Source organism: Syngnathus typhle, linkage group LG15 (assembly GCF_033458585.1).
Source record: "Syngnathus typhle isolate RoL2023-S1 ecotype Sweden linkage group LG15, RoL_Styp_1.0, whole genome shotgun sequence".
NCBI lineage: Eukaryota > Metazoa > Chordata > Actinopteri > Syngnathiformes > Syngnathidae > Syngnathus > Syngnathus typhle.
This window is the reverse complement of record NC_083752.1, coordinates 8,579,028-8,603,772: the sequence shown is the minus strand read 5'-3', so window position 1 is coordinate 8,603,772 and position 24,745 is coordinate 8,579,028. Positions and strand designations below refer to the sequence as shown.

Below are 24,745 nucleotides of genomic sequence, written 5' to 3'. Positions count from 1 at the left end.
ACGGGACAGAATCGGCTCCATGTTCTACATGAAACACCCCGGTAGTCCCTCTATCATTTAGTATCACATCTTCACATTAATGTGATAACTGCTGACACTCAGCCACGATCCAAGTGATCAGATGATTTCAAAGGTACGTTAAGGTTTAATAAATGTTTTAACCTGGCCTACGTATACTTTGTGCACAGGAATTATTGTACGTACTGCATTTATTTCAGTAGAACTATTTGAGGCTTGAGGCGGCACGGTGGACACTAGTTAGCACGTCCGCCTCACAGTTCAGAGGTGTGTGTTTGATTCCACCTCCGGCCCTCCCTGGGTGGAGATAGCATGTTCTCCCTGTGCCTGCGTGGGTTTTCTCTGGGCACTCTGGTTTCCTCCCACTTCCCCAAAAACATGCTTGGGAGGCTAATTGAACACTCCAAATTGCCCGTAAGTGTGAGTGTGAGTGTGGATGGTTGTTCATCTCTGTGTGCTCTGCTATTGGCTGGCAACCGGTTCAGTGTGTCCGTCGCCTACTGCCCGATGACTGCTGGGATAGGCTCCAGCACCTCTACGACCCCCGTGGGGACAAGTGGTATAGAAAATGGATGGATGGATGGATGGATGGATGGATGGATGGATGGATGGATGGATGGATGGATGGATGGATGGATGGATGGATGGATGGATGGATGGATGGATGGATGGATGGATGGATGGACGGACGGACGGGCGGACGGACGGATATTTGTGGCTCCGTGGTTTGAAAGTAATTGTTATGTTTGCTCACAATATTGACTCTTTTGAAAACGGTTTTAGCAAGGAGGACAGAATCAGTTGAATACAATATTACTATTCCACCCTAATTAGGTGGAATAGTAATATTGCAATATACCTAATAAGGTATATTGTATGCAGCATAAATACATCTAAAATAATACTACAAACTAAAAGACGTCACCTTAAGCTGCTCTCCTGCATTGATTCAGGGAATGAAATCCCCTTGGCCTACCTTTTTTTAAGCCTGTGGTACTACACCCCTCTCATTTCTGCAATGTTTTGATTATATCTTGTCATGGGGCAACACTGAAGAAATGACACTTTGAGACAATGTAAAGTAGTCACTGTAGAGCTTGAATAGCAAAGTAAATTTATTGTTACTTCAAAGTAACTCAAAATACAACAATGAATGTGTAAAATGCTGACAACAAAAGTGAGTACACCCCAACTGAAAATGTCAAAATTGGACCCAAATGTCAATATTTTGTGTGGCCACCATTATTTTCCAGCTCTGCCGTAACCCTTTTAGGCATGGAATTCACCACTGGAATTCTCTTCCACTCTTCGATGTTGATATCACAGGCCCTCACTTATCTCTACTTAGCCCTCCTCACCGCGAAGCGTCACACGAAACATGCAATGCCACAATATGCTGTCAAGGCGCTAAGTATGGTTTGTTTTGTTTTTTTAACACTGACTTTATAAATTGATTCTGCTGTCACGAAGTAAACTTTTGACATATGTGGAATCATTTACTTGAATATGATGTCACTTGCCTCCTCCATGAAGGAGTTCACAACACTTTGGTGAATACTTAAAAAATTCTTGTTCCGGTGGTTTGTTCTAACTGAGCCGAATTTCCTGGATCTGGCAATGTCTTTGTTCTCCCTTTTTTTCTAATTTGGGAGGACTAAAAAAAAAAAAATCCTCCACAGCTTTGCAGAATTCCAGCATAAGCACAGGGAGATGCTTAGGTTACAGTCACCTAACATATCCAGAATTTCCATGGATTCAAAGGACATGGTGAAGAGGTTTGAGGGTTCCATTGAGGCCGTAGTGACTCCAACAGAGGTATTACAATCCTTTATGAGCATCTACCGTATAGCCACATCCGCAATCAAATGTAATGGGTTCTTCCTTGGCAACTTCCCCTTCCACATGTTTTTTTTGGGGGGGGTTGTGTGATCCTGTGAAGTAAATCACTCACAAACCAACAGTGATGGCAAAGGTACTCAGACTGTGTACTTAAGTAGAAGAACAGATACACCCATAAAAAAAAGAACTGGTAAAAGTAGAACTGATTCACCTTCTGTTTTTGGTAAAACGTACAAACTAAAAGTTACAATAGATTTTTACTGTTGATTATATGTGCTCATTAGGGTAATTTGATTAAAAACCAACTCACAAAATACTATCCTTCTTTTATTAACATATTGAATAAGGCAGTGGTATGGGAAAATATGATCAAAGGCAATATATCTTTGGACGGAAAACAAGCTTGGTCAGTCAAGTTCCAAGAGGTGTATATAACCATCGGGTCAATCGAGTTGGATCTTTTAATAAAACACAGGTGTCACAGGTGACACTTCTTACCTTTGGATCACTGCAATGACCCCCTATGACATTTCAATCCAGGATTCAAAGGTTTGGTGAGTGTAAGCGCATTAGAAACTACTGGGAGCCCGGCTGGAACAAGACTATGGCAGAGGATTATTTATTACTTCCTGCCATGGTTGCGCAAGGCAACAGAAATGCTATAACACAAATGAGATTTTGCACACTCGCACTATACTTTCCAGAAAGTCAATTGAGACTTAACAAAGGTCCAACGGTGTCACTCAATTATCCAATTTTCATTTCAGCATATCAATAAAACATTTTCTATCAACCTTTCAAACATCTTGGCTTTTGCTCAGGAACTAGCCCTCACATTTTCTTTTGATCCATTGACTTAAGAAACAGAGCTTTTAACTAAACCTCGCACAAAAACATGCGCAATTCTGCTTTCATACTGCGCATATAGAGTACAATCTACGTCCCCTCAATCAAAGCATTTCCTTCACTGTATGTCTATCGAGCGATTTACGGGCAGTTAAGGTTCTTAACCTGAGCGACCCTTTAAATCCAGTCCCAAAATGAGATCTTTAGGTCACAGCTCCCATTTGACGGTAGAACGTATTTACCACTGAGGTTTCTCAGAATGTTTTGTTTCTTAGTATGTTTGGCATGGATTCGACTGAAGTACGTCAACATTTCAATATTAGAAAAGGGCCTTTATCAATCTGGTAATGCCAACGTCAAAGTCGTTTAATTTTCTCAAATCAATTGAAAGGTGTGGGTTATACCTGCAAACACATAGCGTATATCGTGAGCAAAAAGGCTCACAGTTACTTTAAAGACTAATTCACAGCCAGCTAAGATGCAAAGAGCGAACTATCCCCTCTAAATTGTTAATTCAGTAAGCTTATTACACTGACCCTAAGTCTTTGGGTCAAGACGAGTAGACTGAGGAAAAGCTTTTTCCACTCTGTCGTCATCGCCCTAAACTCTGCAGCACAACACCCCTGTCATCCCCCTGAACTCTTATCATGCTGAACCCTGCAGCACAATAACCCCACCAAAATAACACTTGTATTACCTGCATATACTGTCCATATCTGCATATAATTCTATATAATCTATATATTTATTCATCAGTCTTACTCCGCTTGTACATTTCTGTTCTGGTTATACTGACACTATATATATTTACAACCCTACATCTATAATTAGTAGGGGTGTAAATCGCGGGTTTTGTCACGATACGATATCATATCGATACAAAGAACTACGATACGATATTTGCCGATATCTTAAAGCCTGGTGCGATTCATTAACGATATATCACGATATAGTGCTCTACGATCGATATGTATATATTTTTTTTAAATAAAAAATATAGAACAATATCCTGATTTATAACAATTCATACGCAAAATCAACAAGGTACTGCAAACTCTTTATATAGGAAATTACAAGAGTATTGTAGTATACAAAGTGCTTATTTTAACACTGAACTTTGATGTCGTGTTTTTTCTTTAAATATAAATATAGAGATTTGTGATCCCTGAATATTTGATCACCGCATGGGAGGATTTACAAACTGCACGTGTCTTGTCCGTTGAGCCATCTTTTCTTTGGAATCCAAAGTGCTTCCAAACAAATGATTTGAAGTCTAAAGGGGAGCAAATTTCCTCGTCTTTTTGGACACTAGCCATAGCACCAGCCCAGGAGCCGCGTACTAGTTGTCGACTCCCCTTTCACGTGCCTCCTCTGCTCACAACACAACAACGCCGCGCACTGCTCCCGGAAAGAGGAAGCAAGCAACAATGAACTGGATTTCAAAATAAAGTTGCGTCTAATGTCCGATGTCAAACACGGCGATATAAATCGATGTTTACGTTTAGCATCGATGCCAATAAATCGTAGGGCATTATATCGATTAATCGATGTGTATCGATGAATCGTTACACCCCTATTAGTTACAGTATCGCTCTGAGTGATAGTACAGTCATCCATATTTATAGTGGTTTCCTTAAGTAAGTGGTGATAACGAGCTGGACCAATTATCAACATCTCAGTTTTATCTGGGTTAAGATGAAGGAAATTGAGAGACATCCATTGTTTCATCTCCGCAAGGCACGCGTCAAGATTACAACAGCCCCGCAGATTTAAGTTAAGGTTAAAGTCCCAATGATCGTCTCACACACACATCTGGATTTGTCATCGATAACGGCATATATAATTGAGTGTCATCCGCGTACCATTGAAAACCAATGTTATATTTACATATTATGTCCTCAGGCGGAATCATATAAATATGAAATAGAATTGGTTTGAGTACCGATCCCTGCGGGACACCACACGTAACGTTATAGAGCTCAGAGGTCGCATTGCCACGGACCACTCGGTGAGTCCTGTTTGATAGATAGGAATAGAACCTGCGTAGTGCTGACCCTGAAATATGTCAGAGGTCATGTTTACCATATTCACTATACTGCAAATGTCCACATGATAATGATCAAAGAGTACATACAGATGGGACGATAGTTTAGAGGCACTAAGCAAGCAGCCAGAGCCCATGTTGTGCAACAAGTTCCCCTTATTTGTTGCTGTCATTAGGATCAGCTCATAAATGTGAGTCCAATGAAGCCAGCGATAAACAGCTGACAAGAGGATCACAAAACTTTTTGGGGAACTCCTTTCCAAGAGTGATTATTTCGAAATCGCATTTGATCAGTGTGCATGAAATCAAGGAGACTGCTTCGATCAAGGCGAGAGAGGAAACAAGGTCACGTCATCTCCCATTATCCTGAGCGGTCTTGCTCCTTTTAGTACTTAGCCCACAGCCTCCCCAGTGTACCAGACGACAGACCATTAAAACCCTGTTGAAACATCACTGATACTGTCAGAAGGGGGACAGCAGACGTGGGGAGAACTGAGGCCCCGCCTAAGGATGCGGGCGAGACGGAAAGCGGCACATCCGTGTTGAGTTGAAAAGTGCGAGTGGGAGTTGAAAGCAGGTGGGAATGAAGTTATGCAAAAAAAACAAAGTGTTAAAGTAACTCCCACACGGTTTGCTGTAGATGCATATTTGTTAGGAATCCGAGCAGAAGAGTCGTGAGACAAGTGGGAGACACCGGTGATGATGTGTCGGCTAATGGAGAGTGACAGTTTATGCAGCAAGAGTGGGTAGTTGCGTGCGAGGTAGGTCAGCAGATGTTGGGCTGACAACGCATGAAATATTCAGGGCCAGACACCACTACCATCACTTTGTAATCTTTGTCCGTATGTTTGCAATGGAAATATATGGTAAACATTTCAAAACCTTTTAAGGCAAGGTTTGAAAGATTGCGTTTTCTTACTTTTTAGCCAACAATCTATTGGAACCTCTCAGATCCACTTGGCAGTGGCTTCATTAAAACAATTTTTAAAAACGGATTAAGTATTTTCAGCTTTGTTTAACCCACAGGTATGGCTGATGGTGAAAGAACAATGAATTTATAGGATGAGTAGATAACACCACATAAGTGGCACCCTGCATCCCCTTAAATTAACATAAGGTCAAAAGTGTTAATGCATGTACGTATATTTTTTACCCCCTTCATATACAAGACATATGTCGCAATATTGCTCAACTCACTGTATGATCAATAAAAATCAAATATCCCATTTAGTGTTAATCAAGAGTGGCTAGTAGAAGGGTACACTAAAACACTACAAAAGAGATGCCAGTGAAGCTCAGCTAAAGAAAAGTGGCGTTTTGTTAAAGATGAAACTTTTTTTCCATAACAATTGCTGCCATCTACTGGTAGAAGACATCTTTGCAAGTGTCAGCCTGTGAAACCCTCTCATCAAACCCAAACGCTCCAATTGTAAAATGGAAACTTTATTACAACACAGAGGGTGTATATCCAGTCACTTTTGAAGAATGTACCTCACACAGTTAGTCCTGAGAAGTGGCGGTGACAGGAAAACAAAAGTGTTGCAATTGTCAAAACACAGCACGTCCATTAACATCCATTAGTCCCGCAAACTTCAGAACACAGAATTGATCTGAGCATGCCATACTTCTGGAAATCCGATTACTTTGCATAATAATGTACTGTACAAACTCCTATTGCATAATGACATACTGTACAAAAGAAACAAAAATGCCTGTAGCTGTAGCAGGAGATTCCATGTCACAGCCTAAAAGTTCATGTTCTGTGACGTTGGTGTGGAAAATCGAAGGTGCACGATAAATAAAATAAACCACAGGTCAAAGTATCAGGGAACGTCTTACATATCTTGATTTTTTTGTATGAAAAGCACCAACTTGTTTGTGCTAAGGCAACAATTCATGTAACAAAAAAGGCAACGGAATCAACTAAAACAATTCAGCTGCCACATCAAGATGGAATTGATGCGATAATGGGTACTCATTCTAAGACAGTACCATATCGGGGTGGATTAAGACACAAATCTCCTACAAATGTACACAAGAGGTCATTGAATCTCATTAGCCGAGTGTAAATCGTTTAAATAGGTTACTATATGTACCGATTAAAACAATAGAGGAAGATGACGAGATACTGGTGGAGAGCACAAACATGTTAACACAAATTTAATTGGATTTCTTTCCAAGACTCTTTTTCCCTTTTTAAAATGATTATAACCCCTAAAAGTCGAAACACGGTATTTAGATCAATATTGCGTTTGTGGAATATGAATCAAGCAGCAAAACCCACCCGGAAGTCGCTCCCACAATTCATGAGGCTCATGGGGCATAAAAATAGCATTGCAGTACTGAGGGGAAAATTTAAATATCCGCAGCAGAATGTCTGGGTCCTGCTGAAGACTGGTCTGAATTCTAGACACATTAGATAAAAGAAAGTGATAAAATCCCAATAATTCTATAATAGACTTTGATTTCTAAAGAGGAAAATCCTTCTAAGTGACTGGTGAAACTTTTACCCATCAAAATATCCTGTCGATATATACTATTGTCATTATATTCATGTATAAGTATGAAAATAGACAGCATACATTGAACATAATCTACAAGATCTGTAAACACTAAAATTTAAAGGTGGGGCAGGGACTTTAGCCAAATGATAAAATTATAAAAAGCAAGCACATTGAAAATCTCATCGTTTTCCATCTATTTACAAATAAATGTCTATACATATAGAGTCAAAATATGTCCAAAGAGGCTTGTCCACTCAGTACACACACAAGAAAGCCTGGTGTTACTGTGGCCGTGTTGTCGCTCTCTCGCTTGTGAATATCGCACCATTGTTCGCTTTTGCTGCGAGGAATCTTATGAGGCAAACTTTTATTTTGGGATTGACCACACTGACCGACGACGTCAGGAGCAACGGCCGAAGAGCGACTCAGAAGTCCGGTCCATCTGAAGTGCTGACTCCTGCTTTTGAAACCCATTCAGTGGCCTGTCTAAGGGGGACAGCGGGGCTCCCACGAGTCTACGTCAGGCAAGACATGCGCGCTGGCAAAGAAAGCTGCCTCATACGTCCCAAATGCCTGCTCCAAAGTCTTAGGATGTAGACAGGAAGCATTCTTTGCTTCGTGCTGCTGAAAAAGGCAGTAACAACAAGAACATGATATATATATATATATATAAAAAAACCATTGCATTCCATTACTCAACTAATACCATACCTGTTACCATACAAACTTATCATTTTAAATTCAATAATGAGATGGAGGGAAACCTTAAGAACATACCATATTTTTCTGACCATAAACTGAAGGAAATAATATTTTGGAATTCAAGATGAAATTTTAAGTATGCCAATCTGCTGAATGAGTATTTTTTCTATTTTTAAATGGAAACGTCAATTAACTTTAAGGTCAATTTGTTTTTGATTTGTGAGAAATAGTGCATATGCTACTGGCTACTCTAGCTTGGACACTGATAGTTTGACACAGTTTTATGAGCATTCACCTGACTACCACTCCAGGCATGTCCATCCCTCATGTTCTTCTCCATATATCTCATCTTCTTCATGAAACATGCCATCCTCGCGCTCCGCCTATTGGCCCCGAAAACAAAAGAATGATACGATGAACCACTGTTCCACTGAGAAAGTCTTCTTTGAACTTGTGTCTCTGAAGCTAGCATAATAGCATATCGATATATTTTTTTAAAAAGCGACACAGGGAAAGGTGGAGAATAAACCAACAATATATTCTTGAAACAGATCCTGTCTCAGTGGTTCAGTTTGGACGAACTGAAGTTCACTGACCTTTGGAACCTCATATACGTTATAAGGGGTTCCCGGGAAGGGAATGTGGTCGATTCCTTGAGCCATATCCACCATAATTTCGTCTCGATGCGTCGGGATAGTAGGGCCACCGCGCTCCTGCAGCGCCAGTACAATCACTGTTGTGTTGTCTGCGCGAAGCATGCGCTCTTTCCAAAAGAGTAGCGCGGTGCATCCCAACCGGCAGGCGCAAGACATTCCTTTTGGCCCCTAAATAGCAAAAAAAAAATTGCAATTACAGTTAAAAAAGCAAGCACGCTAACAAATGCTACAAGATATGTTCATTCATTACGCACCACCATTTTGTCATGGCTATAACACATATTGACGGCATTCTTCGGAGGCATCATGTTCCATAAACCGTCACTGCCAAGAATAACGTAGCGATGTCGTTTGGGGTCGAGGGTCATCACTGTGGTATCGGGCTCTGGCGACACCACAAACTCTCCACTGTAGAAATCGTAGCTCCATAAATCACCTTTCAGCAGAGAATAAAATGTGTCATTGACATTATAGCGTGTCAAATAAACTGCAGTGTTAAGCGGAATATTTTTTGGGGTGAGTGCCTTTACCAAGCGATCGTGCCACTGCCAAGAAGGGGATCTGGTCGATGACCGTGCTTCTTCTCACTGGCCCGTTGTGGGTAAGTCGGGGTCTCTTCCACACAACGCGGTTCACCCCAGACTTCTTCATTACACTGCAGTCAAGTAAATAACAGCATGTCACACAGGGGCCAATAAGCATTTGTCGCCAGACAAATCTAAATCCTTCTGAATTAAACAACTGCTACTACTTATGTGAGATGACAAAAAGTATTGAATCCTGCAAAATAAACCATCCTGCCCCACTCACCTTCCACCCAATCGCTCGATTCTTTCCTTCTCTTTCGGTAGTTCAGGTTTATGGTCTTGTGTGACTTCCAGTGCTTGAAGTGTAATATCCGATTCATTTTCTTTCACTCCAACCACTACCGCTGAATCTCCCACATGAGCAACATACATGTGAACACCACGGATCACAATCACACTGGCTGTGGTGCCTGACGTACTGGGCAGGCCTGTTATTGTTTTAGGCCATTCCGCTGCAAATAAAATAAAAAGAGAAAAATGACTTATTCTGACGTGCATTGCAATGCAAATGTCAATATTCTCAATAGTTTCATGCATTTTAATGGTTGCTTGAAGTAGAAGTCAATTCAGAGATTTTCTTGGAAAATTTGATTATCAGGTAAACCTGCAAAATGAAGTGATCATGAAAAATATTGCTTCCATCCATTGAGGGACACAAGGAACACTCCCACTAAGAAGGCTGAACGCTATTCTCATGGGCAGCTCTAATCTATGGTTACTGGCCGTTTGGTTTCTCCCAGATGGTATTTCTAGCTTACTTGAAAGGGGTCACCACTAATACTAATGTTGTTTCATCTCCTTTTGCAGTAACTAAACCGTCCACGCACTCAATTCACTGTTTGCCATGATTTTAACAATTGGGTCAGCTGTCTGGTTAATCTTTTTTTTTCTTTTCTTAATATTTATTGGTTTCTGCACATTAAAAAAAAAACAGTGTTTGCACATTTAACTTAGTAAACGAGTTAAACAAATTTTCCCCGTTGTGCCAAGTTGTCAAAATAGGTAAATAGATACTTTTCAGTTGCCTGCAGTTAACTACATAAATAAACAGACAATATAAACATCGGACACGACAAAAACGACACCAAAAGAAAGGAAGAGAACAAAGCAAATCTGACTAAACAGATAGGTTAATAATAATAATTGTAAACAATTGGGTGCATATTTTTATTGCCCATTGTTCTGGACTGTTCTGTATTGGGTCTCCCCCTTGGCCGGTGTGCGGACGTTCCCTAATCATTAAAACACACCTAGGTGGCATCGGTGGGTTTTTTTTTTATGATGTCATATAACCAGCTCAGCTGAATAAGCTCCTGCCTCCATAAAGAGTGTAGGTTGATGTTTAAGGCGTGACCGCCTACATGAACAAAATATAAGGCAAGGCTTACGTAGTTGTTTCCACATTGCATGGTGGCAGGCGATGAATCCTTTCCGGAGAGCCGCGCATACTTCCGAATGATCCTTTGACCAAAAGCCCCTCTGTCTTTTTAATAAATCCCACAAATGTTCCCTGGCAAAATGGGCCGCTTCGCGGCCGCCGTGACCGTCAAACACGGCGAAAAACGCCACGGATCTCCGAGTGTCCACAAGACGCTCCTCGACTTTTTCGTCTGATAGCGGCGCGCCGTGGTCGCTGGTGTCCTTGCTAGACAGGCTTTCAACCCACATCGCAGAAACCGGGCCAGGCTCGGTTGCCGCATTCTTCGCTTGCAGCTCGCTTTCGCTGGATTTCGGCGAGTCGCTCTCCGCGTTGTCCTGTCCCACATGTCCGTGTGACTTTGTGTAGTCTTCGCTAGCCGCCGACGTCGGCTCATATTCGATTCTGATCTCGACAACATCCTCCATGTATTTCCTCCCTCCTTGCTCGGAAAACGCACTCATACGAAATATGATTGCATCGTCCATGATTGCTAACACCCAATGCTGCCTACCGAGACAACAAAAGGGTGCACGTAGCGACTAACTGCAGCTCACGGGCTAAAATTTTGAACCGATTTTGCCGCGATTGTATGGCCGACGGCTTCCTTCCTTTTTTGTTTATCCTTTTTCGCACGTCACGCGTCACGTTGTGCGTCATGACGTCATGACGCTGTTCTGACACCCTTCGTCTGCAGTCTCATAATTTACATTTTTTTTCTCCGTATAAATACATAATGTGGAACAACAACAACATTTTGTATAAAAACAAAGCACTTTAATTTTATGATTTGGTAGAGGAATAGTCTATGGTTAGGCAGTTATTTGACAGTAACGCATGTCTTATTCAGAATTGTTAAATGTTTACAATTTTCCAATTCAAAGTAATATGACATTCTATTGATGCAATGCTTGCTGGAGTTAAAATATTCTTTAAAACTAACGTTCGGGCAATAGCAGCCCTATCCTGATTCCCTCTCCATTATTTTACAGAAGAAGAATATTTGTTTTTGGCGCAACTTAAACATTATAACAAGACGGTTCATGGTATGTTTCATATTTTATTTAAATCTCATCTGCATCATTACAACTGCTTTGTAATTAATGTCAGTTACAAAGTCAGTTAGTATTCACTCACAAAATTGTATCCAGCCAACCAATGCATGACTATGATGTTGATTAAAACAGGTACAGTGTTATGCATGACAGGTACAGTATTTCACCGAGCAGTGCTGCAGTAGTGCCATGTGGAGGCAGTATTAATCCAGACAAATACATGTTTTTTCCCTCGCTTTTAGAAATAGACACTTCACGGTTATGTTCACTTAACATGCTATTGGTGCGTCAATCAGTAAACAAACGGTATCACACCCTTGTCATTAACCTAACACCTGTTTAGTATATCCTATAAAAACCTTTGTTCTTTTTCTTTTATATCCTGATCATATTTGCATGCCTGGGCTCACACAAGTGTGTTTGAGAAAGAACACCAAAGTGAAAGAGAGGGGGATACTGTCCATGCTGAACAAACATAACATTTAAATTTTTCCTTCATCCTCACCCAGACCTTGACTTTTGCCTTGAAAACTCCATCGCTTTCTTTCGTTCTTCCTCCTCTTATTAATAGGCCAGGTCTCTGAGGTCCTGTCTGCACATAGGCCGCTATTAGAGATGAAGAGGCAAAGTGATTTCCATGTAAATGGTGTCAGAATGCCATTTTCAAGTGAAGCTGCGGAGAAAATGAATTCCTGAAGACGAAACGCATTACAAAAGGGGCAATGACACCTGAATTGCATTCTTACTGATTCCCCATGCAGCTCTTGTATAATGACCCATCCATGAAAATGGCTTTGTTTGGCTTTTTTGCGTAAATGCAGAAGTGTCAGTCAACACAACCAAAGCAGGGGAAGTGGAAATAGGGATTTGAATATTACCATATAAATATGGAAGCAAATCAAAGTTAAAACTATGAGAGAAGCATCACACATCCGCTTGGTGAAAAACTTTCCCCTGCCTTATGAAAACAATTTGAAATGATGAATTAGTAAGGTACCAGGTGTAGAGCAGACGAACAAATATATGACATTTTTCATTTGGTTTTGGGTTATTTGTCAAAGTAGCAGGCTCGTCATGACCTTCTGTACATTTTGCATTAATGGGGTGAGAGAATCCGGGCTCGGCCTGAATAAATGAGAGTATTTGTGGGCAGCCGAACTACAGTATGTTAAACTGCCACGACTTGCTCATTTTTCACCCTGTGATCAAACAAAAATCGTCACGCACTTCAGACCAGTTAAGCGAGAATCTTGCTAAAGAAAAGCCTCTTTCGTCACGAGATGATTATCTGTCCAATAGCACTCTCGAGCCCACTCCGGCAAGAATGATAGATGGCCATGCTATTGACTTCAGGTTAATTCAAAACTGGACTGCTGAGTGAGATGAAGGAATTTAAGGCAAAAGGTGTTCATACAAATACTACTCAAACTGAAGAATAATGAAACAATTTAGCATCTAGGTCGGTATTTGTTAAATGTAGTTATTTTCTGTGGTACTTTTGGGGAAATCTATTTAGCTCTCTTGAATGCTTCTCAACTTGCTATTAAAAAAAAACACAAAAATAAACGGTTTACTTGAATCATCTTTACAAGTCGGTCAGACTGGGTTTTAATTGCTCAATGGCTTCTGAGAATGTGACAACATGAAAAAGACAGCATTCTTCGCATTTCAGCCCATCAATTGTGTGTACGTGCGCATGCGTGTGAGGTTAGATCGAAGTGCATTTTCAGATCAATTCTTCTCTTTTGTTGCACACATCATTACACAGCAGAGGATGCATTTATCATTCATCGTAGCCACGTTTTCCTCAATGAAATCTAGCCGATAAGAAAATACCCCAATCAATTATAAAGTGATTCAATCAATTTAGTATATCGGGGAGGAGAGCAAAAACCCAACATGAAAAAGAGGACTTAGAAAAATATAATTCTGTGGTCAAACCCACACGTAGCCGAAGAAATGCGTAAAAGGTCTGGCTTTTATCTATGATCGCTCTGCAGCGTATAACCTGAGTATGTTTTTGTCAGTGCAATTGAAAACAAAGCGGTAAGGAAAGAAATTCATTCAGTTTAATTTGGTGAAAAAGACAGTGGCAAGATTGCTTTGTTGCAGAACACAGTGGGATACATTTCTGCAGTCTGTGCAGCAGTGGCTATCCATATTAGAACAATGGCTGCAGGAAACCAGGAAAAAAAAAACATACACCATCTTTATCTGTGGATAAACACCAATATGCAAAACAGTTATTGTTAAACCCATGATTAAATGCAAATGAGAAAACAACATTGTGAGAAATGCCAGCGGGCTTATTGTATATTTTTTTTCCATTAGATTGAATTAAAAAGATTAAAGAATCTTTTAAAGAATTCAAAATGTTCAAGCCACAACAGAAGCTAACATGTTTCTAGTGCCACAGAATCTGCTCTGTAAATGTACAGCTTTAGGACCCTGAGGAAAAAGTGGACCTACGTTGCTGCAGAGGTAGCTTTGCAATTTGTATGCACCCCATCCGATAGCGCCTCTTGGATCACAGATGGATTAGGAAGGATTTTCATTTAGTATGGCCAACTCCTTTTGATTTTCCTGCTCATCTTCTTGCAGGTCTTCTTGCTTTTTCTCCTTCAACACTCGTGGTTAAATGCTTGAATGCCTGAAAGAAGCACACTGGCAGATTTGGTTATACTGATGAATGGAGCTGTAATATTGGAGGAATCACCTGGGAGGGTAAGTTGTGAAGTTGCGAGTCTTTCTTTTTAGAGTTACCTCTTTATTATTATTATTATTATATGTGTTTTAATTGTTTTTCTTGCCTATTAATTCAGATTCATTCTGGTTGTTTTGTGCACAAAGTGACAAAGCATTTCCACAAAACTCAATTTTTTCAAAATAATATCTGATATCATGTTTAACTATGCCTGGAGTATTTATCAGTATTTTTGTTCAGGAAATCAAAGTTTGGTTTATTTTCACAGGGTTATAAAAATGTTTCACAGCATGTGTTCATGTTTAAGGTTAATGTTTAAGGAAATGAGGCCATTTTGTTTTGAAACTTTGAATATTCTAACTCATTAAAAAAAATTACACTAACTTCATCAAGATCCTCGCTCGTCTCTCTTAGGGTTATCATTTGGTTGCTTTTTTCGACTTCTGATATAGGAAATCCTTTAGTGGTCTTGAAAACCCAAAAGGGATTAGGTTTTTGGAAGTGTTGGAATTGCATTCCACGGAACACATCCTGCTACCCCCAAAAATGCTCCCACGCAATACTGGCAACGGAACTGTTGACTCATAAATCCAAAAATGTTTCCACCCATCCATCAATCCATTTCCAAATGCAAAATACTCTGTGCTTTAAGGCAGATTGCTCGTGATCGTGAATCACTCACATTCCTATTTCCAGCAAAATCTCCAGATTCATCTCACCACATATAGGCTGTATTTATACTGGGATCTGCTGCTGACATATTGGGTCATTCATCTTCTGGGACCAGAGGTCAGTGCCCTTTGTGGCCGGTTCATTGGATCATCTCTTACCCCTCAGGCTAGATTTCCTTCCTCCACAATGGCTGCTGAGCTGACTATGACTTGTTACTGAGCTCTGACAAAGCCCCAGATGAAGCCTATCATACTTAGAACACCATTTGTCTTGTTCTGATAACTCCCAATACGTGTCGTGTCAGTGATGAAAACATGTATCTGTCACCCTCCATTCCTGGACAAAATACCACCCGTTTGTTGTTTTGCAGTTTTTGATTGACAGTTGGCGTAGTGAATATTTGCTCACATCAAAAATTTGAATTTGTCTCAATAGAACAAGGCTTTGCCTTCTCACAGCAGCTCCTCTTCCAACTTCAATTATCAGTGAATCATACTTCCTGGTTCTGCCCCCTGCTGCCTTTCTGTACTCTGGTGATGCTTTCAGACGTCACATCTCACAGCCCATTCAGTCGGACTGGTTAAAAAAAAAAGAAGTTAACGGTTGTTCAGACAACCATGAAGGTTTCCATCATCCAATATGAGGATCTCATAAAACATGCCAAGTAAAAGGTTGACGGACATAGAGCTGGACATTAAGCTGAAACAAGTTGTACAGGTCATTGGTCAGATTAAAGGAGGTGAAAGTTTTGAAATAATTTACAGAATCTGGGTCTCTTATTTCTACATCACAAATACCTGGCATTTGAACAGGGGTGTGTAGACTTATCCACTGGCGTTTATAAAAGTACCGTTTTTTTCCATATAATGCGCAAAATTTAACAAATTTATTGTCCTAAAATCTGGGGTGCGCATTATACATGGGTCCAATTTTTGATTTTTTTTTAGAAGAAGAAAATCTTTCTCGAAATTATAATTGACGACACATCGTTTGATGCGATGGTGCAATCCTTGATGGTGTGTTATTGTCAAATATTGTTTGTTTTTTAATCTCCATCGCAAACCTGATATCATACGGAGGCCGCCATGACAGATGCGCAGAACGGATGCGCAAGACACATCAGCTGTATAAAGAGCGAGAGTTCAGTTCTCTCTCGACAGGTAATATTTAATTTCACAACACTTTGCATTGTTCCTTTCTTCTCTGCTGTTCACTTTAAACACGCTCCATACGAACACAATGCTCTTGTTTGCTGTCACAATGTACCCTACACAAATCCAAAACATTTCTTTGCTATCGAGTTTGCTAGCGCATGCGCAGTGATACTGACCGGCAGAATAACATCCGGTTGTTCCCAAAGATGATCTTTTTTCTGAAATAATTTTACGTTTACGGACTTAAGTAGGAGTCAAAATTTGGGTGCGTATTATACATGGGTACAGGCTTTTTTCCAGCATCGACATGCCATTTTTAGGGTGCGTATTATACATGGGGCACATTATACATGGAAAAAAACGGTACATGTTTGGTTTCACAACGTACAGACATGCGATGTGGGATGAATAATGTCATCCTACAAATGCTACTCATGTTTCTACGTACAACCTGTATCATTTTCTATGGGGAATATTATCAGCGCCCGCACAAAAGCAAGTTGGATGCAAGTGAAGATGGCCTATCTATCGGCTGTTGCGCGCTCAGAGAGGGGGTTGGGGTGCACCTGAAGCTGATTCTGGTCACGCTCTCCTGCTTGCTGGAGTATTGTGATCTGTCTGCAGTGTTACAAGAGGAGCTTCTGCTCTTTCTTATTGACAATATGTTAGATGGTGAGCTGTGATTAGTCCCCAGCAGTCGGAGGGAGGAAAGAAATCAGCTCTCCCGTCACCTTTGATCGGAAGGCTTGCCCCTCGCTCCAATGCGCGAGAAGATGAGTCTAACAGATATTGTTATATATTTCAGCAGGGAGCCTTTGAAGTTATTGGACACTGTATTAGGTACACCTGCATGGAATAATAAGAGTCATGTGAGAGGTATATCAGAAATTCTACTGGTATTTACAACAATTCTGGCATTCTTCTGTCTGTATTTCCCATATGATGCATTTTCTTTAACAAAATAATGCAATAATGTTGCTATCACATTTAATTTTCACTAGTCTGCAAAATGCAATATCCCTCGCTCAAATATTACATGCAGATTTTTTTCGAGACAGTAGTCCTGAATATTAATATCATTGATACTGAATATGGTATAGCTGCTGGATATTATTCTTTCTGCCTCAAAGCATCTTTATGAGATTCTTTCATTGACGTGTCGAGCATGCTGATATGCCACACCGCTACATTCGTTGACAAGACTCCACACAATCTCATTAACCAGACTCAGACTATAGCGAGACTTGTGTTTGAGCTATGCAACACATTTGTATGGATACAAACTGCTTACAGCTACTTTGTGGCATTGCTTACACCTCCAAAACAATTATGGTCTCTCCTTGTCAATGGGTGGACACTTTTTTGCTCAAGTGTTTTGGCATATTTGTAGTTCTGGCTGTGGACGTTCATTTTGCAGAACAATTAAAGTGGCACATGATGATGGTGGGCGGTGGGCGCCAAGACATCCCGGGAATCTGGCTGACCATCGGACAGACGGGAACAGTTGCAAGGCTTTTTGTAGCACAGATGGCTGATCAGAAGAACCGACTTATTATTTCTGCTGTTAAGTTTCTCTGTAAAGGACCGGGTGGAAATGGGAAGGATGTGGATTTTACTTGATCTTGGATTGGGAGTTAAAATTCACCAACCACATCATTAGGGACACCTGGTCAGAGCTGTATGAAAGCACAATTGTGTAATAATATCTTGATAAAAGCAGCTCTCATTTTCGTTCAAATGTGCAGACTGTTTGATTTACGGCATACTTGCAGGGTCAAGCAAAGATACTGGAGTTAACCCTGAAACTGCAGTAATCTTCATTTTCTCACTTCGTAAGGACGTGCTCAGACTCAAGAAGAAAGCATCACAATTTGACTACATGCTGTGCGGGATTTAGAAGGAAGCCCATCCCTCTTCCTCAAAGAGCATGGCTTTGCATGGTGCATAGCAGCAGGATTGGTGGTGTGAAGCATTTGCGTCGTGACATTGTAATCACTCAAATGGTTCTTAAAAATTGTAGAGATTGTTTGCAAATGCTACCACATATTTCTCGCTAATTATTCAAATGTGTTTGATTCTAGGTGCATTAAGTCCCAATTAAAGGCAGAGCCAGGAATCATGCTGGCACTTGCCACCACATTCATTCTCATCAGCATGCTTGGTGTCGAGCGAGTGGGGTGCGGCAGTGCTGTGGACATTTTGTCAGGTAAGAAATTGTTCCGATGAGCAAGTACATGTGCTCGTGTCTCATCAAATTACTCATTAGACCTAGGATGTGTTAAACCTTTAATTATAGTTGAAATAATGGCTAGCTCTTTTCACATTATATAATGAAAGCAAAGTTGAAATACCTTCAGCTCAGCATCAGCTACATGCACATTTAGTTTAGAACCAATACAAGAGGTGCATCAAATAGTTTCTAAGATGAGGAAGAGGAACGCCATCCTTCGAAACAGAACAGCTGTTGGTCGATGCAGTTATACTGCCCTCTAGCGGTTGAAAAGAAACAAGCCCTAGCTACAGTAGACTGTTACTGTCACTTTTACATCCAAAACCTGCTCCTCGCTTCACGTATCTGACTTTTATTTATGCATTTTTTATTTAATTTTTTAAGAGACAAGTATGTAAAAATGAAAGACAGTGACAATGTGATTCATTTCCAAACAGATAAATACAGACGAAACCGTGACGTAATCACCCCAAAACCTGAAATGCAACCTGCAGCAGACCAAGACAGCAGCTATGGATACAAAGGTACTGTCCAGTACAAGCTCTTTAATATTGACAACATTTGGGTCCATCTGCATCATTTACATAATAACTTGTTTTGAAGCATTAACCAATGATCTATTAAATCACAGAAAATGTCAGAAATATGCACAAGCAGAGGTTCGAGTAATGGGTGTATAATTCTAGACCACTGTAAGCTATAACGGCGACCCCAATTTCTAGGAATGGGACTTTGTTTTCATGTGCTGACAGACAATGTAGCTTAATAACAGTTAAGCAGCTGGACACATCCAGCGTTTTGTCTAAAGCCAACAAAGGCCCCCCATTGTGCCGCGAGACAAGCATTTGCACAACAATGGTACGCCCCGCAAAAATATGTCCGCTTCTAATATTATTCTCCGGATTATTGGAATCCTTCAAAATAGATGTAATAAGAATTTCAAACTCAAAGAACAAAAACGTGGTCTGAGACATTCTTGGAGGGTATGTGAATTATTTTGCAAGAAAACAGTGAGATGGAAGGCACACAACTAATAATGTGGCATTGACTTCACCCTAACCCTACTTGGAAAAAGCCCATGAAATCATGGAATTCAAACCCGATACCGCTTATTCGAGAGACAGATGTGCTGTCACTGTACTTCTCCAAATTAATTTGTAATATGAAAAAAGTGACATACTATAGCACTATTACCAGGCATGCAAGTATCTAAAAAGACTGCATCTAAATTGAAGCTTGTACTGGCTATTTCTCATGGTTGATGAAATAGTTTTGATCTCCCTTTTTCTCCTTTCAAGATGAAAAACATTTTTTTCCCTCAAAAAATGTGAGTCTTTATGCTCCAGCCAGAAGAAAAAGAAAAAAAACACGGCAGCGAGACTGTAAGGACATGAAAGGCTCTTCATTCTTTAAAGAGTGGAATGAGACTGGTTACCAAGCTGCTCATTTCGAGAGACAGAGAGAAGAAGAGATGCAGCTAGCTATTGCATCAGATTCCACTGCTGTGATTTGGGTGAAGAACGTGAAGGTTGTTTCTCATTCATACAGGGCTTTGTATGATGCAGAGTAACCGCATTGATGTGCAGTGACAGACAGGCAAAGCTATGAATGAGTGAAACAAACTGAAAAACCCAATGAATTGACAGAGATATGAAATGGGGAAGGCAGACTGCCTTCGATTAATCATAACCATCTGCATTTATGAGTTAAATGCACATGCAACAATGCACATTCCATTATAGAGTGAAAACGTATGAGATATTTGTCATCCTAATATTTATTTTGAAGTGAAAAACAGTTCTCAGTCTCTGGCTTTGCCCTTGCATGCTTTGTGTTGCCATGAAAACAGGCATGTCTTTGTGACAATATTTTCACCATCTATTCCTGGAAAATATTCCACTGCTTTGAAATGTGAGCAATGGTCTAAATATTTGTCAGAATTCACGTGACCTTCTTTTGTTGCGGCACCTGTTGTTGAGGCGATATAGGCACATGATGGTTTCCGCACTGCGTCTTTTCATCCTCTAGGGGGCGTGCTTACATTTTGACAATAATATTCTGAGCGCTTGCTGGGTATTTGCTCTAGTTACAGTGAAAAATAACTTTCCTCATTTAAATATGCACTGTTTGGATTCAGCGTGTGACGGTTTCGTCAACATGTGTCATTTCGTGGCGTGAAATGTTCAGCAGCATCACAACTGTAATGCAATTCCATTCATATCTAATTTCCCCAATGGCACGCTGAGAGGTCAGGGGGTGAGAAGTGAATCGATTTTTGGTCATCTTGAAAAAAACAAAAAAAACAATGCTGCTGGCTGGCTCATTATGATGACCCCTTCTCCCCTACACTACAACATGAGCTGGTCCACAAATGGTTTAAATTACAGCCCCTTTGGGGTTAAGAGACCACTGGTAATAAATTATTAGTTTATTTGATTAAAAGGTTCACATTTGAGCAACATGGATATATTGTGCAAATAATTGACATTTCAAGCATGATTAAAAATGACAAAAAAGTCAACCCCCATCCTCGCACTTGAATGAAATCGTTTAATATCCACAGTGAGCACTTCTTACCAAATATTTATTAAATATTGGCACTTTTTAAGTGCTACAAATTAGTAATCGTGGGTAGTCAAGGGTGGAATCTCCTGAGCAGCAGCGGTAAAATCCGAGCCCACTTCTCCTCGTGTGCGCACTGACGCAGACGCACAAGCGTCTCACCCAACCAACGCCGCTTCCACTTTTGCAGCAGTCTGGCGTGCACGGGCTCCACATTGAAACCTCGCTAAAAAGTGCTTGCCACAATATTTCTATTAGGTCATTTCCTACTTGCGCGAAATGCCGATTGGACTCAGGCGATGGATGCGGTGAAGTTGCCGTCGCCGGTCCGAAGTGAGGAGCCGCGTGGAGAAAGCCCCCTATTTTGTCTCGAGTGGGATACTTCATCGAGAATTCATCTGAACTTTAAGCGGGCATCTCTCCGTGAGGAGTGTCTCTGAGACTCTTTAATTCGACCAAGCCTGACAGCAACTCGGGCTCACAAGTTCGGATTTAGAAGAACTAAGTGTAACCACAACGCGCATTCAAAGTCTGGAATACTCCGACTGCTGCTTCTTTGAATGATGCCTGCCCGTTCCAAGGGGATTTATTGGCTTTTGGCATTTCTGCACCTTTGTTCAGGTATGTTCTTATTTTATTCTAAGGCAACGTGAAAGGGGCTATGATGAGATGCAGATGGTAGATTGAAAATGTAACTGTTTGACCATTTCCAAGTTTGTTCAGATAAGAAGGTGGAAGGTACCAGTGTGGATGCAAGTTGTACTATATACACACCTGTGTTTTTCTTTTTTCTTTTCTTTTTTTCCCATCACTAAGTGTGCCCTCAAGTGTTCCCTAGTATCCATTTCCTGTACATATAGGTATCTCTTGTAAGCCTCTTTTATTCAGCTCTTATCTCACCCGGGGAAGTTAATTGCCATAATAGGTGTCAAAATGGGGGAGAGGATTTATGCGAAAGTAGGTTTTATGCATAAGAGCGTTGGCATGTGTGTAGCTGCCTACCATCTTCAGCCCTCAGTGGGCGTATGCGGCACAGGAGCTGTCGGTTAATGAGGAAGACTGCACTGGAACAGTCCCACCAGTCAAACCAGTACATGTCTGGTATTTTAACTGGATGGGAAATGAGGCCCTTGTGCACTGTCACTCGTTCTGCAGATGGGCTCATTACAAGAAAGAAAATCTTCAAGGGGCTACCTACCCTAAAGGACGCTTAACAATAACAACAAGGTTACCTGCTCATTATTTGAGATTGTGTTGTGCTTTATCGGTAGACATACAGAATGGGTGTGTCACCTTTGTGTGGCATGTAGTAGACTGTAAAAAGTCACATTATTAGGGATGCAAATGGAAATCTGGTGATGCAGATGCAAAGCTGGCGAGTTAGTTGTAATATGAAAGGACTTACTTCTACATATATACTGCTTTGGCATTAAAGCATATATAGTGCATAAGAGTCATGTAACACGGTGTCCTAGTGTACAGAAAAAGTAGAACGCATCAAATTAATGTTCAGATCATTTTTTATTCCAAAATGTGGTAAAAATAAAGTTCATGGTCACCCAAAAAGTAGAGAGAGGGGAAAAAAAATCCAAATGTTTTGTTTGCACCTGCCTTACTTTGTCCGCACAGACAAAGACAGCTGTCAATATCATTCATTCATTCATTCACCGTAAATGTCAGACATTGACTGATGGGTTTATTTAGTGCAGCTATTGTAGAACTGTACGGATTTATCAACTTCACAATGGCTGTAGGTTAATACGGAATGGTTTGATTTGCATACCATTGCGCAATAAAAGGCGACAACAGCGCCTCTATTGTGAGGTTGAGCTCTTCTGACCATGTTTGTTGTGACTCCAATGTAGCCAGACACAAAATGCAGACCTTCTCCACATCAAGAGCTCAAAAATAAACCCCACGACAACAGGTTTCCGCTTTGTTGTCTTTACCATTCCAAACTGACAAATTTTGGTCTCACCGCACCGACCACAGACCTTTACTATGAGAGCTCCAGCAGTTCTCTCCATAAGTCATTCTTCTTTCATGTTCTGCCAGTTATTCTTGAAACAGACCTCAGATCTGTTTTTCAGCCCTGTTCGAAGATGCGCTTACTTCAAAATTAACGAAACCGTCGGCAACAAGCTGGTAATTCTATTGATTTATTCAGCTGAAGATGCCTGACATGAAAGTCATGCCCTACAGGAACGACTCAATAATATTGAGCAATGAATAAACTAACATTTTGGCTTCTCGTGAGATTCTTCTTTGGAATAAAGCATTTCGAGTATTACAAACATTCACTGATCAACTCGGAAAAATCCATTTGTAGCACAGATCACCGATATTAGAAAACAGCAGTCAATTCTTAGAACTGCCAGTATGCATTGTATTTGTGCATCATGTTGAAAGTTGTTTGTAATATTATAACACTGAGCTCTTAAAGTGTGAGGTTAAGTATTTCTGTTGTGCCGTGACAGGCCACCTGGAATTACTTTGGGAGTTTAATCTCTGGCTTTATAAAGCTACCACCAGTAATGGATGCCAGATGATACATAACAGTCTAAATGGCCATCATTAAAAAAACAAACAAACATGCACTTGTGCCCATGTGCGTTTGTCCCGCACATTTTAATTATACATCCCCAGAGTGATGCTGTGACTAGCCATGCTATTTCACCTGCTTTGTTTGGATGGTCTGTAAACATAGCTTTTGAAACAAGGTGGAAATCAATGTGCCATTATGTGCTTTCCCTGTTGACAGCTTTTTACCAGTAGACGTTACAATTATTCCAAAATTGAAATGCTGCCCTTGAGCAAAAAAAAAGGCCCAAACAAATGCTTTTAAAACATGGGAGCATTTTCTCACCTTTGCTCTTTTTACGTATTACAGAAAATGTCATGTTTTGGAATCAGGATGTGGTTAGGACTCAGAAATAGCTCTCAACACGCCTGTACAACACATTTTGCTCTTCAATTGAGTTTGATTGCTGAGATGAAGCTGCTATTAGGCCAAATAAAAACAAGTAGAAGAAGAAGAATCAGAGCAGAGGAAGGAAGGAAAGTTATCATCACAGTACCATTAGGAATGATTTTCTGCCAGAGGTTATGTTTTGATCGCTTCAATACTTGGAAGAAAATATCAATCTCAACAAAACTTGGGCAGTACATGGACATAGATGAGTGGTTAAAAGCGACCTTTATTTCATTACAATTATCCAATATTTTTTGGGGGGTGAAAACGCTCTGGTCAGAGTAGTTTGGCAACTGACTTTTTGTTTTGACATGAATACAATGAATAATATAAACAATAAATTTTACTCCGTTACAATGAGCTACAGTCCGCTTGCCATTTTGCCAGCGTGTTTTTTTTTTTTCATAATGGAATTGGATGAGTACAAACTGCTGGAGACATCGGGCTGACTGGAATTGGTAGTAAACCGGTTTTGGGTTGACATGGCTTATTACTCTTCCAGTTTTGGCAACTGACACTCTTGGCTGCTAGAGGTTGACCAACATATTGACATGACACTTGTTACAGAAGGCTGGACCTCGAGTAATGATAGCCTGATTGGAGGGAACTACCTTCTCGTAGCCTCTCCCAAGGTAACAAGACTCTCCGGGGTCTTTCCTGAGTTGACAGTGATGAGCTGAGGCTTTCGGCTAATGAGGCCTTTTTTTTCTCCCTCTGTGGATGATATGGGATATCTTTGTAACCGATGAGGACTCATTTTGGCGTATCGGATGGAATCGTCATC

The 24,745-nt window shown here is 40.5% G+C and overlaps 2 protein-coding genes across 4 annotated transcripts in view; one reads left to right on the top strand and one right to left on the bottom strand.

Moving 5' to 3' along the window:
- Positions 1–6,169: 6,169 nt before the first annotated feature.
- Positions 6,170–11,251, bottom strand: ppm1db (protein phosphatase, Mg2+/Mn2+ dependent, 1Db). Of its 2 annotated transcripts, none has more exons than XM_061300007.1 (7): positions 10,585–11,251; positions 9,420–9,648; positions 9,140–9,264; positions 8,864–9,045; positions 8,550–8,777; positions 8,249–8,336; positions 6,170–7,875 (listed from the first exon to the last, which is right to left on the bottom strand). In XM_061300007.1, the coding sequence occupies exons 1-6, from the start codon at positions 11,099–11,101 to the stop codon at positions 8,253–8,255; spliced, it is 1,365 nt and encodes a 454-aa protein (XP_061155991.1). In that variant the 5' UTR covers positions 11,102–11,251; the 3' UTR covers positions 6,170–7,875; positions 8,249–8,252. The 2 variants fall into 2 exon arrangements, with proteins under 2 accessions (XP_061155991.1, XP_061155992.1); XM_061300008.1 differs by having other exon boundaries at positions 6,170–7,872.
- Positions 11,252–21,125: 9,874 nt separating this feature from the next.
- The window catches only part of LOC133168433 (roundabout homolog 1-like), a 45,459-nt gene continuing 41,839 nt past the window's right edge, over positions 21,126–24,745 (top strand). For both annotated transcript variants that reach the window (XM_061299999.1, XM_061299998.1), the window contains exon 1: positions 21,126–21,611. In XM_061299999.1, coding sequence (XP_061155983.1) covers positions 21,551–21,611 — 61 coding nt within the window. In that variant the 5' untranslated portion in view covers positions 21,126–21,550. The remainder of the gene's footprint in view (positions 21,612–24,745) is intronic.